We start from the raw sequence: 14,338 nt of genomic DNA on the forward strand, positions 1-14,338 counted from the left end.
AAACCACAAAGAAGAAGCAATAAGTGTAAACTATTATACTTATCAATAACCTTAGTAAACTTGTTTCTCAAACACGTGGCTATTTCTAGATTAGAAATGTTCAATAATAATGAAGATATTTGTAAATCGTTTAACATAATTAAGTGAGAATACAATGAGACATTAATTTAGTTAACATTTAGTAGTATTTATGTTTTATACTAGAAACCAATAAACGTCATAGGACTATTATTTATTAATTATTCGTTCTTAGTGTTGCTAATTCTATTGGGTCACATTGTCTCAATGTATGAGACCATTTGTATGTTTAAACCTATATTAATCCATATTCATGTGACTAATCCATTCGACTAAATATATGTTAGTCATAATCCTCCACTTAATATGATAGTGTAATCAATGGGTAATTAAAATTTCTAACCTTTAGTTCACAATGGTGATTTAACAGGGTTTTAATACTAAACTCTCTCTATCCCATTTAATTTGCAATATTTTTCATTTTGCTCCGATTCACTTCCTTTTAATCTCATCCATATATTTTAACTATCTTTTAATTTTAACCACACAATGCATTTTCTCTCTTCATTTGTTTTCATTATCTACCTTTTTTCTTAATAAAGTAATAACTTTATCTTTGCTTCAAATTATATGGGATAGAGTAGTATATATTTAACTACTTGTATATGTAATATTGAAAAATTTAAATATATTTTTGTCTTATTCAATATTATGTTTTAATATGCACTTTTTTGGAGTACGCTAAAAAAATGCTATAATACCATTCTAAACTTTTCGATTACACAAGAACACTGAAACAGCCCAAACCAGCGTAAACAATATAACAATATTGTCTACAAAGCATAGCGGAAGATTTATAGAAGTCTGGGCTGAATCCGACCTGTGACTCGATAGCCACAGCAAATCAATATCGGAGTATTTAAAACTTTTTACATAATTAAGTGAATATTATTTACAAAACATTAAAATAATCTTAAATACTTGAATAAAGAAATACTCAATTAAAATCCCAATTTGAACAATTAATCTCATAATTGATTATTATCGATTTTCATGATAGTCTGTTATTTTTTTTACATAACTCTCTCATACGAACATATTTTGGGGCGATTCAAGTGCCCACGCGACCGCGACTTGGAGCTCTACAATTCATATACACACAATAGAACACTAAAACGACCAGAAGATGCTCGAAAATGGAGGATTACAGAGAGGACATAAACTAGTTAAATGAATGAACTTTGTTATTTACCTTTCCTTGTAATAAAATAGAGAACACATAAAATGAGATACAAATGGGCAGGAGGTTAACTCAATGATCTTAGAATCTAGCTTGCATGAATTATTTATCAAGGAAAGTAGATGAAGAAGGTTTTCAGAAACTTTTGTTTTGTTTTTTTCTACGTGAAGCCCCATTTTTTTAATTTGTTTTTCTTATATCCCTTAGTCATTACCCGTCATTTTCTAAATGACACATATCAGCATTAGGGATGGTCATGGGTCCAGGACCCTGTTGGACCCGCCTCGGACCCGCCCCTTTTTTAAGGGTCTGGGTCTTAAGTTTTTAGACCCATCGGATCCGGGTCCGGGTCTGGATCCAAAAAAAATTTGACGGGTCCGGGTCCGGGTCCTAAGGTGAAGACCCGGACCCGGACCCGGACCCTAAACTTTAAATTTTATATTTTATATTTTCTGAATTCTAATTTTTCTTTTGCATAAATGAAAACCTTATTTGAGACTTTCCCTAAACTCCAGTAGGCACTAACCCTAATTTTTCTTTCTCCTCTAACATCTCTGCACTGCGCCTCCATCGCCATTCGCCATCACCAATCGTCTTCAGTCGAGACTCCAGGTATATTATTATTCGCTGGTTTGTCAAACTCCTCCGGACCTTCCTCAGACACTCACTTATCCATCCTCATTATCAGTCTCCACGAAACTTCTCATTGACGGCTCACCTACTCGTATTTCATCTACTCTCCTCCGCCTTCTCTTCTGGCTTCCCCCTCTACATCTTCTTCTACTTCTACGGACCAGAGAAATTCATCTCTAGGTTTAGTCAACGAGGTGTTCAATTTCCGATTTTTGGTCGATTCTGTTGAATGTAAAGTCACAATCACTGTGTTTTTGTCTTCATCTCTCGCACCTATTTACAGTCATGCAATCTGGTAAACTATCTTAAACCCTAATTTTTCTTCTCTTTTCTGTTTTCGCTCAATTTTCCTTATATTTCTCATTGAATTTCAGTATTTTTGGTGAGAATAAAATTGAATTCATGGAATTTGTGAGAATTGTATGATTTTAACTCTGTTATTGTTGTTGTTTGGAAAATGATTGAACACAGTTATTGATTTATGTAAATTTGAGAACTGTATCAGTGTCCGATTATTGGCTTAGAACTATAATCTGCTGATTTGAAATTTTTTTAAACACATATAGTTTTCAATCTCATACTGGAGTATTGCTGATTTGCTGTATTGATTTGATTTCTGTTTTGTTTTCAATGAGGAATGAGGAAGGTTCAATTTTGACAAATCAAAGAGGTTTTGTATAAGACCCATTAAGGACCCTAGACCCTGTCAAATCCGTAGGGTTCGGGTCTGGAACTGAAAATTTTGGACCCTTAGGGTCCGGATCCGGGTCTGGATCCAAAAAAAATAAAAGGGTCCGGGTCCGGGTCTGGCCAGACCCGCCCCATGACCATCCCTAATCAGCATATGTGTCATCAAAACCCCTATCTTGATTACACATATATTATTATGTGTCTTTAACCACAAATCAATTTAATACTTCTCAATAAAATACCACTTAAAATTCATAATTGTATATTTTATCCTATATTGCAAAATACGCTTGATTAAAATAAACATCGTAGGTAAAATTAAATAGTCTCATTGATTTACTTTATTCAAATGTTACTTTTAATAAAATGAAGAAAATTTTAATTACGAGTCAAAATAATTAATCAAACAAATTATCATCTCTAAAATAATATTATATCAAATTTTCATCGTATAACATACTTTTTGTTCCAAAATAATCACGACTAATACCAAAATATATTAAAATATTTTACTAAGTCCTAATAAAATATCACGCTTAAGAAATACTAATCCCAGATACACTTAATTAATTACAATTAATTAAGCGGCTAATATTTAAGCTATTTCAAACACAATATGAAATTTTCGAATAAAATACTAATTGTTTGTTGAAATCAGAAATTTTGACTAATCTCCTACTATTTGGATGTTAGTATGAAGTTCCGATTGTATTTTAGACTAAACGATGAAATTTTAGTCAAAAACGTATCGACGAAATTACAGGTAACTTCTATTTTTGTCGGAAAATAATAAGGTCGACACATGGCCGGTATTCAGTCGGAATTCTAAACTTTTACTTTTTCCGTCCATCATCATTTTTCATCTATAATTGACAAATTACATTATTTTTAACAAAACATCACATACATTATTCTTAAAAGTTATTTTTTTATTATACTTGAAAAACACATCATCTTCAACAATTACATGGTAAGTTATTTTTTCGAGTTTATATATATATACTTCCTCCGGTTTTCAAAGGTTGCTACAAATACTGTAGCAATAGAAACCTAAGAGAAGGTATCTTGCCCATATTGCGCCCTGATTTGAAGTAATAAAAAAGCATATATTTAAAGTTTTTCCAATATTAATTTAGGCAGGAAGAAGAGGGACTACAAAAGTTCTAATGCAAAAAGTACATGGGCCCACAAGCTTGGGCCGCATTTACTTACCTTCCCAAAAGTTTCAACATTTTGGCAGTAGTTTCTGGGTATCAATACCACCCTTTAATAAAGCAAAAAAAAAGGAGAAGAAGCATAAAATAGTTCATATAATTACAACACTTACACACAACACTTCATTTTAACTCTTGGTTGAAACACTGTACACACTTGCACATTTTTTAGTTGTTGTTCCCTCCCTCGTTATGGATTGTTGATGATTTTCTCTCTATTTGTTGGGTTGTTCTTTCTTGGTTGTTGATGTTTTGCGTTGCTTCTAAGCTTTTGTCAGTGGTGGTTTTTGCTTGATTGTTGAATTCTTGTGGCTTGAATTGACATGGAAGATGATTATTTTCACTTGGGATTTGATAAGTTGATATACCAGGAAAACATGCTTGAATAAGATTCAGATGATGAAGAAGTTTACACCTTCTCATCAGATGATGAAGAAGTCTACGCCTTCTCATTAGATGATGAAGAAGATGAAATTTTTGAGAATGAGCACAACTTTTGTAGATGCTTTTGTTCAACTTTATGAAGAAAATATGCATATGAACACTCACAACACAAGTAATCAATGCAAAAAAACTGAAATTGATAATCAGACAAAGAAAAATTTAGCTCGGGTATTATTGCACTCTGCCAATAAGCATTTTGAACTACCTAGGGGTACCATTTCCAAAGTTGTATCTGACTTTGGAAGACACAGAACAAAAATCAACAGGTTTTGCAATAAGTTGGTTTAATGGCAAGCACTTAATGACTCTCTAATTGATGTGAAACACAAGAAGAGAGGAAGGTGTGGGAGGAAAGAAAGAGTGTGGGATGAAGAACGATTAAAAACAGTCCCTTAGAAACAGAGAACAACCATCAGACAATTTGCGGAAACATTGGGTGTAACACATAGTGTCATACTTTTGAAGAGGGGAATCATTAAATCTCACACTAGCAATATGAAACCCTCGTTAACTGAAAAGCATAAAATACAAAGAATGAAATGGGTTTTGGGCATGATAGTTTCAAAGTCACTTCCAGGGACATTTCATCAACGTCCAAGGTTTCAACTTTTATGTAATGTGGTTCATATAGATGAGAAATGGTTTTGGTTGAGCAGGTTAGTTCAAAGGTACTACTTGTTAACAGATGAAGAAGAACTAATTAGACACACCTAAAGCAAAAATTTCATACCCAAGGTAACATTTATTGCAGTAGTAGCTAGGACACAATTTAATTCAAATAAGGAATGCATATTTGATGGGAAGATTGGTATATGGCCTTTCACTAAAGAGCACATTGCCAAAAGGACTTATGTCAATAGAGAAAGAGGGACAATTGAGACTAGAGCTAGGCATTCAGTCACAAGGGATATAATCAGGCAAGCTATAATTAAACAAATCATTCCAGTGATAAAGGAACAGTGGCCAACAAAGGGTACGAAGTGCATATGGATTCAGCAAGACAATGCAAGGCCTCATATCAGCCCAAATGATGCAGAGTTCATCCAGGCGGCTAACACAAATGGGTTCAATATGCACCTGATAATTCAACCTCCCCAAAGTCCTGACTTAAATGTGCTTGATTTAGGGTTCTTCAATGGAATACAATTAATTCAACAAAAAAAGTTTCCAGATGATCTAGATGCATTATTAAAATCTGTCCTAGAAGCTTTTGATGAATATAGCCCCAAAAAACTACATTTCAATTGGTTGCAATTGCAATATGTTATGATTGAGATTTTGAAATTGAAAGGTGGAAATGGTTACAAGAATCCACATAGAGGCAAAGCAAAGCTTGATAGGATTGGTCAATTACCATATCAAGTCACAGTTGATCCAAAACTTTTGGAAGCATCTAACGAATATTTAAATAAAGGGATGTTGAATTTGTGCAAAGAAAATAGGATCCAAAGTGATATTGTAAGGTAGAACTTTTGGGATAAACATGATATGCAGGGGAAAAGTTTGCAAATTTTGGGTTAAGATATGTAGAAGAAAAGTTTGTAAATTTTGGGTTAAAGATATGTAGTGAAAAAATTTGTAAATTTTGGGTTAAACAATTTGTAGAAAAAAGAATGAAACTTTATGAAGTAGAAAGGGAAAAGAAAGCTAAGGTTAGTTCTTTTGAAAGCTTCTTTTTGTAAAATGATTGTAGCAACCCAAGCAGGAACCTCTTAAATCACACATAAGCCAAGAACATAGAAGGAACTCAAGCAAACACAAGGCTATTAAATCAACACACAGATCTAGGCACAAAAACTCTATTGACCATTCTCGAAATTGTCATTTGATCATTAAAAACTTTCATCATTTTAAATCCCTTTTATCTCTCAGTATGTGACTTCATATATATATATATATATAGATAGATATATATATATATATATATATATATATATATATATACATATATATATATATATATATATATATATATATATATATATATGTGTGTGTGTGTGTGTGTGTGTGTGTGTGTGTGTGTGTGTGTGTTTGTGTGTGTGTGTGTGTGTGTCTATATATATATATATATATATATATATATATATATATATGTATATATATATATATATGTATATATATATATATATATATATATATATATATATATATATATGTATATATATATATATATATATATATATATATATATATATGTATATATATATATATATATATATAGATACATATATATATATATATGTATATATATATATATATATATATATATATATATATATATATATATGTATATATATATATATATATATATATATATATATATATATATATATATATATATGTATATATATATATATATATATATATATGTATATATATATATATCTATATATATATATATATATATATATATATATATATATGTATATATATATATATATGTATATATATATATATATATATGTATATATATATATATATATATATATATGTATATATATATATATATATATATATATATATATATGTATATATATATATATATGTATATATATATATATATATATGTATATATATATATATATGTATATATATATATATGTATATATATATATATATATATATATATATATATATATATATATATATATATATATATATATATATATATATATATATATGTATATATAGGCATGGCCAAGGGGCGGGTTACCCGGAACCGAACCGGTGCCGAACCGCTTGGAACCGGAACCATTTGCGACAGGTTCCGAACCGCCCCGAACCGCGAAACCGTGAAACCGCCGGAATAGAAGTTGCCTGAACCGTGAAACCGCCGAAAAAAAACTTCATGAACCGGAGTTAAAAACCGCGGTTTGGAACCGGAACCGGTCCGGGTGAATCGGTCCAACGGTTCCACGGAACCGGAACCGGGACCGGTCCGGTTTAACCGGTCCAGCGATTCTATGGAACCGGAACCGGGACCGGTCCGGGTGAACCGGCCCAACGGTTCCATGGAACCGTGAAAAGATCCGTTGGAAACTAGCCGTTTATAGCCGTTGGAATTTTTCTATAAATACCCACCACTTTCAATCATTTTCATTCACAACTCATCTCTTCTCCTACTCTCTCTACTTACTCTCTCTACTTAATTCTTTAATTATGCAATTATTCTCTTAATTAGATAATTAGTGTGTTAGTTATTTCTTAATTTAGTTAATTACATAATTAGTCTATTAATTATTTATTTCTTTCTTAATTCTATTATTATTTCAATATTATCAATCATGTCTTCATTTTTTAAAAAAGCCTCAAAAAAAGTTACTAAAGTGGAAAAATCATTGGGAGGTTCCAGCTCCTCCAAAAGAAAGGCCACTTCTACTCCGTCGATATTAACAACACTTTCCATTAGTAATTATAATTATGAACCAAGTTATCCAGAAGGGTACGACCCAGAATTACAAAATTATGCAGAAGAAGTGGAAAGAGAAATACAAGAACAAGAACAAGAAGAGGAACCAAAGACCCTTATTGGAATACATATATCTCGACAGTCATCAACAAGATCACATGAAGAACAAGGAGAACAACAACAACAAAGACAAGCTCGTGGTAAACGAGTCAATTTCCAAACTATCGGTTAGTTTTATAATTTTATTCTTCAAATTAATTAAAATTTAAATTATTTATTTATTTAATTATAGTTTTATAATTTTAAATTATTTATTTAGATGAAGATGAACTAGTAAGACAACCTTTTCCGGCAATGCCACCTCCTAGTGGTAGAGCTGTTTCACATGTGTGGTCGTATTTTACAAAAGAACCAACCGAGAATCCAGATATTTTCTTATGCACTTGTCAAATTTGTGAAAGTCAAGGAGTAAAAACCTTAGTTTCATACAGTTTCGCTAGAGGTAAATACTCTTTAAGTTTTTTATACATCCATTATATATTCATATTTTATAAAAATTTATTTATTGTTGTAACACTCCGTAAATTATCGGGTTTAAAAATAAATAAAATATAATAAAATAAAGTATAACAAAATAAAATAAATAAGTAATATTGAATTATATTATTTTACATGGTTAATTATAAGAAACGAAGTAAGTTTATTTAACGGTAACGCGTTTTATCGCATACGTTGTTATTGCGTAATATTTCTTTTCTGCTTTTAACAAAAAAAAAAAAAAAAAGACAATTATATAATTAATTAGTTAATTAATTAAAAAAAAATAAAAGATTAGGGAAGGGGAAGGGTGACCGGTTGTGTGAAGGAATGGGAGGAGTCTTGTAACTCCTCTCATAAGTGTGTATTAAGGCACATTAAGCTCATCCCTTAATTGCCTATTAATCCTTTTGAAAACCATTTGAGTTCTTCACCCTTCTAAGCTTCCAATTGAACAAAAAAAATCAGAAAAATTCTCTCCTTTGGGCTTGTGATTCGGCATTTCAAGAAAAAAAAAATTTGTTCTCTTGTTCTTCCGTTCAACCTTTTGATCAAAGAGGTAAGTTTAATTGAATTGCTAGTTATAGATTTTATATACAAGGTTTTCTAAGATGAATTACATTTTATGTATGATGATATCCTATGACTTTGAGGAGGATTGAGTATATTTTTATGTAATTTAATTTAACAATCCTTTAATAAACCTTAATTTTGTTAAAAGGATTAAGTTATGTTCTTGATTTATATTCTTTAACAAAGTTTAAATTTTTTTATAAGAATTGAGTTTTGTTGATATTCAAATAAATTTCTTTTATGGTTTAAATTTCTCTAACTAAATTTCAATTTGTTAGTAGAAATTAAGTTGGTATGGATTAAGTTATGTAGTCATCCAAGGGTTTAATAATCCTTTAGCAAAATTTGATTTACTTGAAGGATTGTGTTATATTTATATATATGTGTGTCTTGATTTAAAAGGGTGATTTAGTTTTGTAATTCTCTACAAAATTTAATTTGTTAAGAGAATTAAGTATTTAATTTAATTATCATAATTTATGAAATTTCAAGTCTCTTGAAGGATTTTGTGAATGTGACCTTGCAAGAGTTATTTTGGTCATGAGATTTAAAAAGGGTTGATAATGTATATATAAACTAATAATAATAATGAATAAAATAATAATAATAATAATAATAATATATAAATGTAGGCGGCAGCAGCTGTTCCGCCTCGTTAGAGGTACCGACTCGGAAACGTTAGTCGTTTTCCGTTTGTTTAAGCACCGTTGCGTTAAATACTCGTTAAACGCTTAAAATAATTAAAAATAGTAAATGGATGTTAGAAATTATGAAATTTGGTACCCAAGGTAATTGACGCGTTCCGAACGCAACGGCGAAGTCGGATTTTTTATTTAAATTTTCTAAACTATCTGAAATGGCCAATAAAGTTTCTGGTCAGAAATTAAATTTTGGAATCATTGGAAATTGGATGAAAACATTTAAAATTATCAAGTCTTAGTGATATCTTAGTGGTATGGAGTGGATTAAATGTGTAAACACGATCTGATATGTGATCGTTTTGTGTGTGTTATATAGGACCTCGATTTATAAGAGGGCGAAATTCCTATTGTGCTTGAGCAACGTGTGTTTGCAGCGTTTAAGTTACACGCTTAGACCATACTGTTTATGTGGTTGTGCAAGTAGTGTTGTTTCATTTCTAATCAAGGCATTGTAAGTCACATAAGGATTAGACTTCTCAAATAATATGAAATAATTAATTGAAAATTGTGAATTTATGTGTTTGTCACCCAAAGGGGTTGACGTTTGGTTATGTTACCCAAAGGGGTTAACGATTGGTTTGGATTATTATAATTATTGTTCCCATGGCAGTTTTGGATCATTACGGTCACCATGGGGGTATGCATACTTTAGCCTTTGGCGAACAGGACGGACAACGTCTTAGGTCGGTGGTTGCCTTGGGATTAGCTCTCCCAAGTGTATTCCACCAAAAATATTTGAATTTATACTTGAACGACCCGAACAGGACGGGCAACGTTACAAGTTGGAATTATCTAAAAGAAATAAATGGTTTATACTTGAACGACCCGAACAGGACGGGCAACGTTACAAGATGGGAGATATTGAATAATGAATATATATTAGAGCCTTTGCATGCTAGGATAAACACAATGCTTGTATTCAACCTGTTTGACATATGTATGAAGTCTCTGACGTGTATTGGTTGTTCTTTGGAACCTGCTACGTGTTGTCATACGACGTGCAGTAGGTTGATTGCAGGTGAGGGCTAGAGTGAGGACTCAGCTTAGATACCGTAACCATCAAGACTAAGATATATTTTTTAATAAGTTTATGAGTCGAAATAACTCGGTTTATGTAACGAAAGTTTATGACGTTTTTCTTTTTATTTCGTACAACTTTTTAGCTAGTCTAGAGGCCGGTAGGCTCTCGAGTTGTATGTAAAGATTTCCGCTGACTTGTTTTCTTTGTTTGGCGTTGTTTCTTGCGTTGACCATATTTCTTTACCGTTGGAACGTTGACGATCCGAGTAAAAAAAAAAAAAATTTATTTGTGTCCGTTTGTGAACCGGGATCATGTTTTCATATGATTTTTCGGGTCACTTAAATCGGGCCGTTACAATTGGTATCAGAGCCAAAGTTCCTCATATGATAAAGGAATTAACAACCTTAGTAGAGAGTTGGGAAGTAGTCGTTGGGAGGTAAAATTGTTGGAACGTGTTTGCGTTGTAGGTTGTTTGTGATAGTAATGTTTTGTTTGTACTTCCGTGTAGAATCAGGATTTATGGATAAGGGAAAAACACCCTTGGACTCACTCACCCCCGGGAAGTCTAGTAAGATACCGATGTTTGACCTAGAGACTGCCTGGAGAGAAATCTCCAATGCTGATATTTGGAAAATAAGGGATGGTGAAAGTATCCGAGATTATAGGGAGAGGATGCGTATGGTTAAGGCAAAGGCTGATAGGGTATGTTATGATTTAGATTTAGACCTAAATGAGTTACGTCGTTTGTCCAAATCTAGGAAAAATGTAGAACCCGAGGAGGAGGGCGAGCCCCACATATCGGACGACGCTGATGTGGTCATGGAACCCTTGAAGGAGCGGAACCTACCCGACCCTCCATTAGTGGAAACCGATTCAATCGGAGAGTGATGTCGAAATGTGGGAGCCTAAGCGAGAACCACCTAATTATGTAGAGATTTCCAGCGAAGATGAGAGTGACAATTGGGGGTCGCACTATGATTTGTATGGATATGGGACTGGGTTTGATAGGGGTTGCTCAAATGAAGAGGATCCCGAAGAAGACTTGGAGGAAGTACCAATAGACCACCCTAGGAATAGTGATAGTGAATCAGAAGATGCGCACTCGAACTCCAACTCTGATTCTGGAGAAGATGCAAATGATGAGGACTTTGACTTAGCAAGCTATGATGAGAGTGCTGACACTTGGGACACTTGGCGTTAAAATAAGATGCCTCCTTTGTCAAGAAAGAGACTTTCTAGAAGCAGTGCCAACCATACACTAAGGAGTTTAGTAAGAGCTCTTACGGATGGGGCACTCCACGACAGAGATCTGTGTCGGAATTAGCCTCTGATATGAGTAAGAGGATCAGTCTGAGCAAACCCTCGACATTCAATGGTAAGGGGGAACCATCAAAACTCGAGCTCTGGTTAAGGGAATTTGACAAACTTTTTGATGTGGTTGAATGCCCAGAGGAACTGAAGGTCAACCAGGCTGCGTTTTATTTGGTTGGTGAAGCCGACTATTGGTGGGCAAATAGTAGATCTGGGTTATTAGAACAAACTAATGGAGTCTGTAATTGGAATTTGTTTAAAAGGGCTATGCGAGATAAATTATACCCTTTGCACGTGAGAAAAGATAAGTCAAACGAGTTCGCTCGTTTGGAGATGGGAGACATGACTGTTGATGAATATTACCGAAAGTTTATGGAATATATTCAGTACTGTCCTGACGATGTTCCCACTAAGGAGAAAAAGATGCAGCGATTTGAATTGGGATTGTCATATGACATTCAAAAACATATTGAGAGCGACCGCTATAACACCTTGGAACAGATGTACAAGCGTGCGTCTCAAATAGAGAACATTCTGAGGAAGGAGAACAAAAAAGAGAATGGTAAGGACCCTGAGAAGAGGAAGGATATTGCAAGCCAGACATCAGGGTTTTCGTCGGACTTTTATCAAAAGAAAGCTAGAACTTTCGGAAATTTTCAGGGAAGTAGATCTAGTACAAATTCTGGGTTTAGGGGAGACGTGAAGCCTGCTAAGCCATTACTGGACCGAGACGGCAATGAAAGGAAATATTTCTGTAGAAGATGCAGGGGAAACAATCCTGGAAAGAATTGTGATGGGAATTTGGTTGAATGTAATTTTTGCCACAAGAGGGGACATAGGGAGTATAAATGCTACATCAAGAAAGGGAGTGGGAGTCAACAGCCGGGTGGGCAGCACCGGCAGCAGAATTTGAATAACTCCGAAAGGCAAGTCAACCTGCAGTGCGAAAATGGTAATCATGGAAACACTGCTCAGAGGTTTCAGCGACCTATTAGTAGGGGACAAGGCCGGGTGGATGGAAACCGAATCGAAGGGTCAGGTATGCAACGTGGGGGTAATCAAGTGGAAGGAATAAATGCACAGCCGTTTGGTGGACGGGTAACTGCGGTCAGTGCAAGGGAAGCTGACCAAGCAACGGATGTAGTTACAAGTACGTTCACCGTTCATTCTGTAGTTGTTAATGTACTTTTTGACTCGGGTGCAACATGTTCATTTCTTGCAAAGAGTAAAGTAGAGGAGTTAAATTTAGGAAAATTTGAAAAAGTTTCTTATATAGTGGCTGTTCAATCGGGAAGATTGTACAATTGTGATAGATTGTACAAGGAAGTGCCCTTAAGAATAGGGAAGGTCATTTTTCCTGGTGACTTGTATGTGTTAGATATGGAAGGCTTAGAGGTAATTTTAGGGATGGACTGGTTAGGAAAATTTAAAGCCACTATAGAATGTAGGGAGCAGAGAGTGACGCTAGAAGGACCAAGAGGGGAAAAGGTTAGATATCGGAAATTTCAAAAAAGACCCCGAACGAATTTGGTATCGACTTTAGAATTGCAAAGACTCATGAGGCAGGGACACCCTTTGTACTTACGTCATATCAGCCAAGGGGGAAAGAAGAAGGAGGACCCCAAGGATATTGCTGTAGTGAATGAAATTTTGGATGTTTTTCCTGACGAGATTCCCGGTATGCCACCTCAACGGGAAATTGACTTCACGATAGACTTGATACCTGGGACTGGGCCGATTTCTAAGGCCACTTATCGTATGGCTCCGAAGGAGATGGAGGAATTAAAGTCTCAGCTTGAAGAATTGTTGGATAAGGGTTATGTTTGACCTAGTGTTTCACCTTGGGGCGCTCCAGTTTTGTTTGTGAGAAAGAAATATGGTAGTTTGAGATTATGCATCGACTACAGAGAGTTAAACAAGGAAACCGTTAAGAATAAATACCCGTTACCCCGGATAGATGACTTATTTGATCAATTGAGAGGAGCCGGGATCTTTTCTAAAATTGACTTAAGATCGGGTTATCATCAGCTAAGAATAGCTGAAGGGGATATACATAAAACCGCTTTCAGAACACGTTATGGACATTATGAGTTCACCGTGATGCCGTTTGGGTTGACAAATGCTCTAGCTGCATTCATGTGCTTAATGAACCAAGTGTTTAGTGCGTACCTGGATATATTCGTCGTTATCTTTATTGATGACATATTGGTCTATTCGAAGGACCGAGATGAACATCAGAAACATCTACAATTTGTCTTGTAAACCCTGCGAGAAAACAAGTTGTACGCAAAATTGTCAAAGTGTGAATTCTGGTTGGCAAAGGTATCATTTTTGGGTCATTTTCTTTCTAAGGAAGGTATTTCGGTGGATCCGGTGAAGGTGGAGGCAGTTCGAAGTTTTTCGTCACCCAAGAACGTCACCGAGGTGCGAAGTTTCATAGGCTTGGCCGGGTATTACCGTCGTTTTGTTAAGGATTACTCGCGTATTGCTCGGCCCATGACTTCGTTGATGAAGAAAGAGAAGAAGTTCGAGTGGACTCACGAGTGT

The 14,338-nt window shown here is 34.2% G+C and overlaps 1 protein-coding gene across 1 annotated transcript; it reads left to right on the plus strand.

The window, feature by feature from the left end:
- The first annotated feature begins 11,812 nt into the window (after window positions 1–11,812).
- Window positions 11,813–13,437, plus strand: LOC130824914 (uncharacterized). Its single transcript, XM_057689937.1, has 3 exons — window positions 11,813–12,941; window positions 13,068–13,279; window positions 13,387–13,437. Exons 1-3 carry the CDS (start codon window positions 11,813–11,815, stop codon window positions 13,435–13,437), a joined length of 1,392 nt encoding a protein of 463 aa, XP_057545920.1.
- Window positions 13,438–14,338: the final 901 nt, after the last annotated feature.

The sequence above is a fragment of the Amaranthus tricolor genome, chromosome 10 (genome assembly GCF_026212465.1).
Source record: "Amaranthus tricolor cultivar Red isolate AtriRed21 chromosome 10, ASM2621246v1, whole genome shotgun sequence".
Lineage (NCBI taxonomy): Eukaryota > Viridiplantae > Streptophyta > Magnoliopsida > Caryophyllales > Amaranthaceae > Amaranthus > Amaranthus tricolor.

Excerpts from the sequence above, each read along its gene's own strand:
- LOC130824914 (XM_057689937.1), top strand. The coding sequence starts at position 11,813 with ATGAGTAAGAGGATCAGTCTGAGCAAACCCTCGACATTCAATGGTAAG. Across the intron at positions 12,942-13,067 it reads AGCAACGGATGTAGTTACAA|TGGCTGTTCAATCGGGAAGA; the intron begins GTACGTTCACCG and ends TTTCTTATATAG. Across the intron at positions 13,280-13,386 it reads AAGGACCAAGAGGGGAAAAG|CCAAGGGGGAAAGAAGAAGG; the intron begins GTTAGATATCGG and ends ACGTCATATCAG.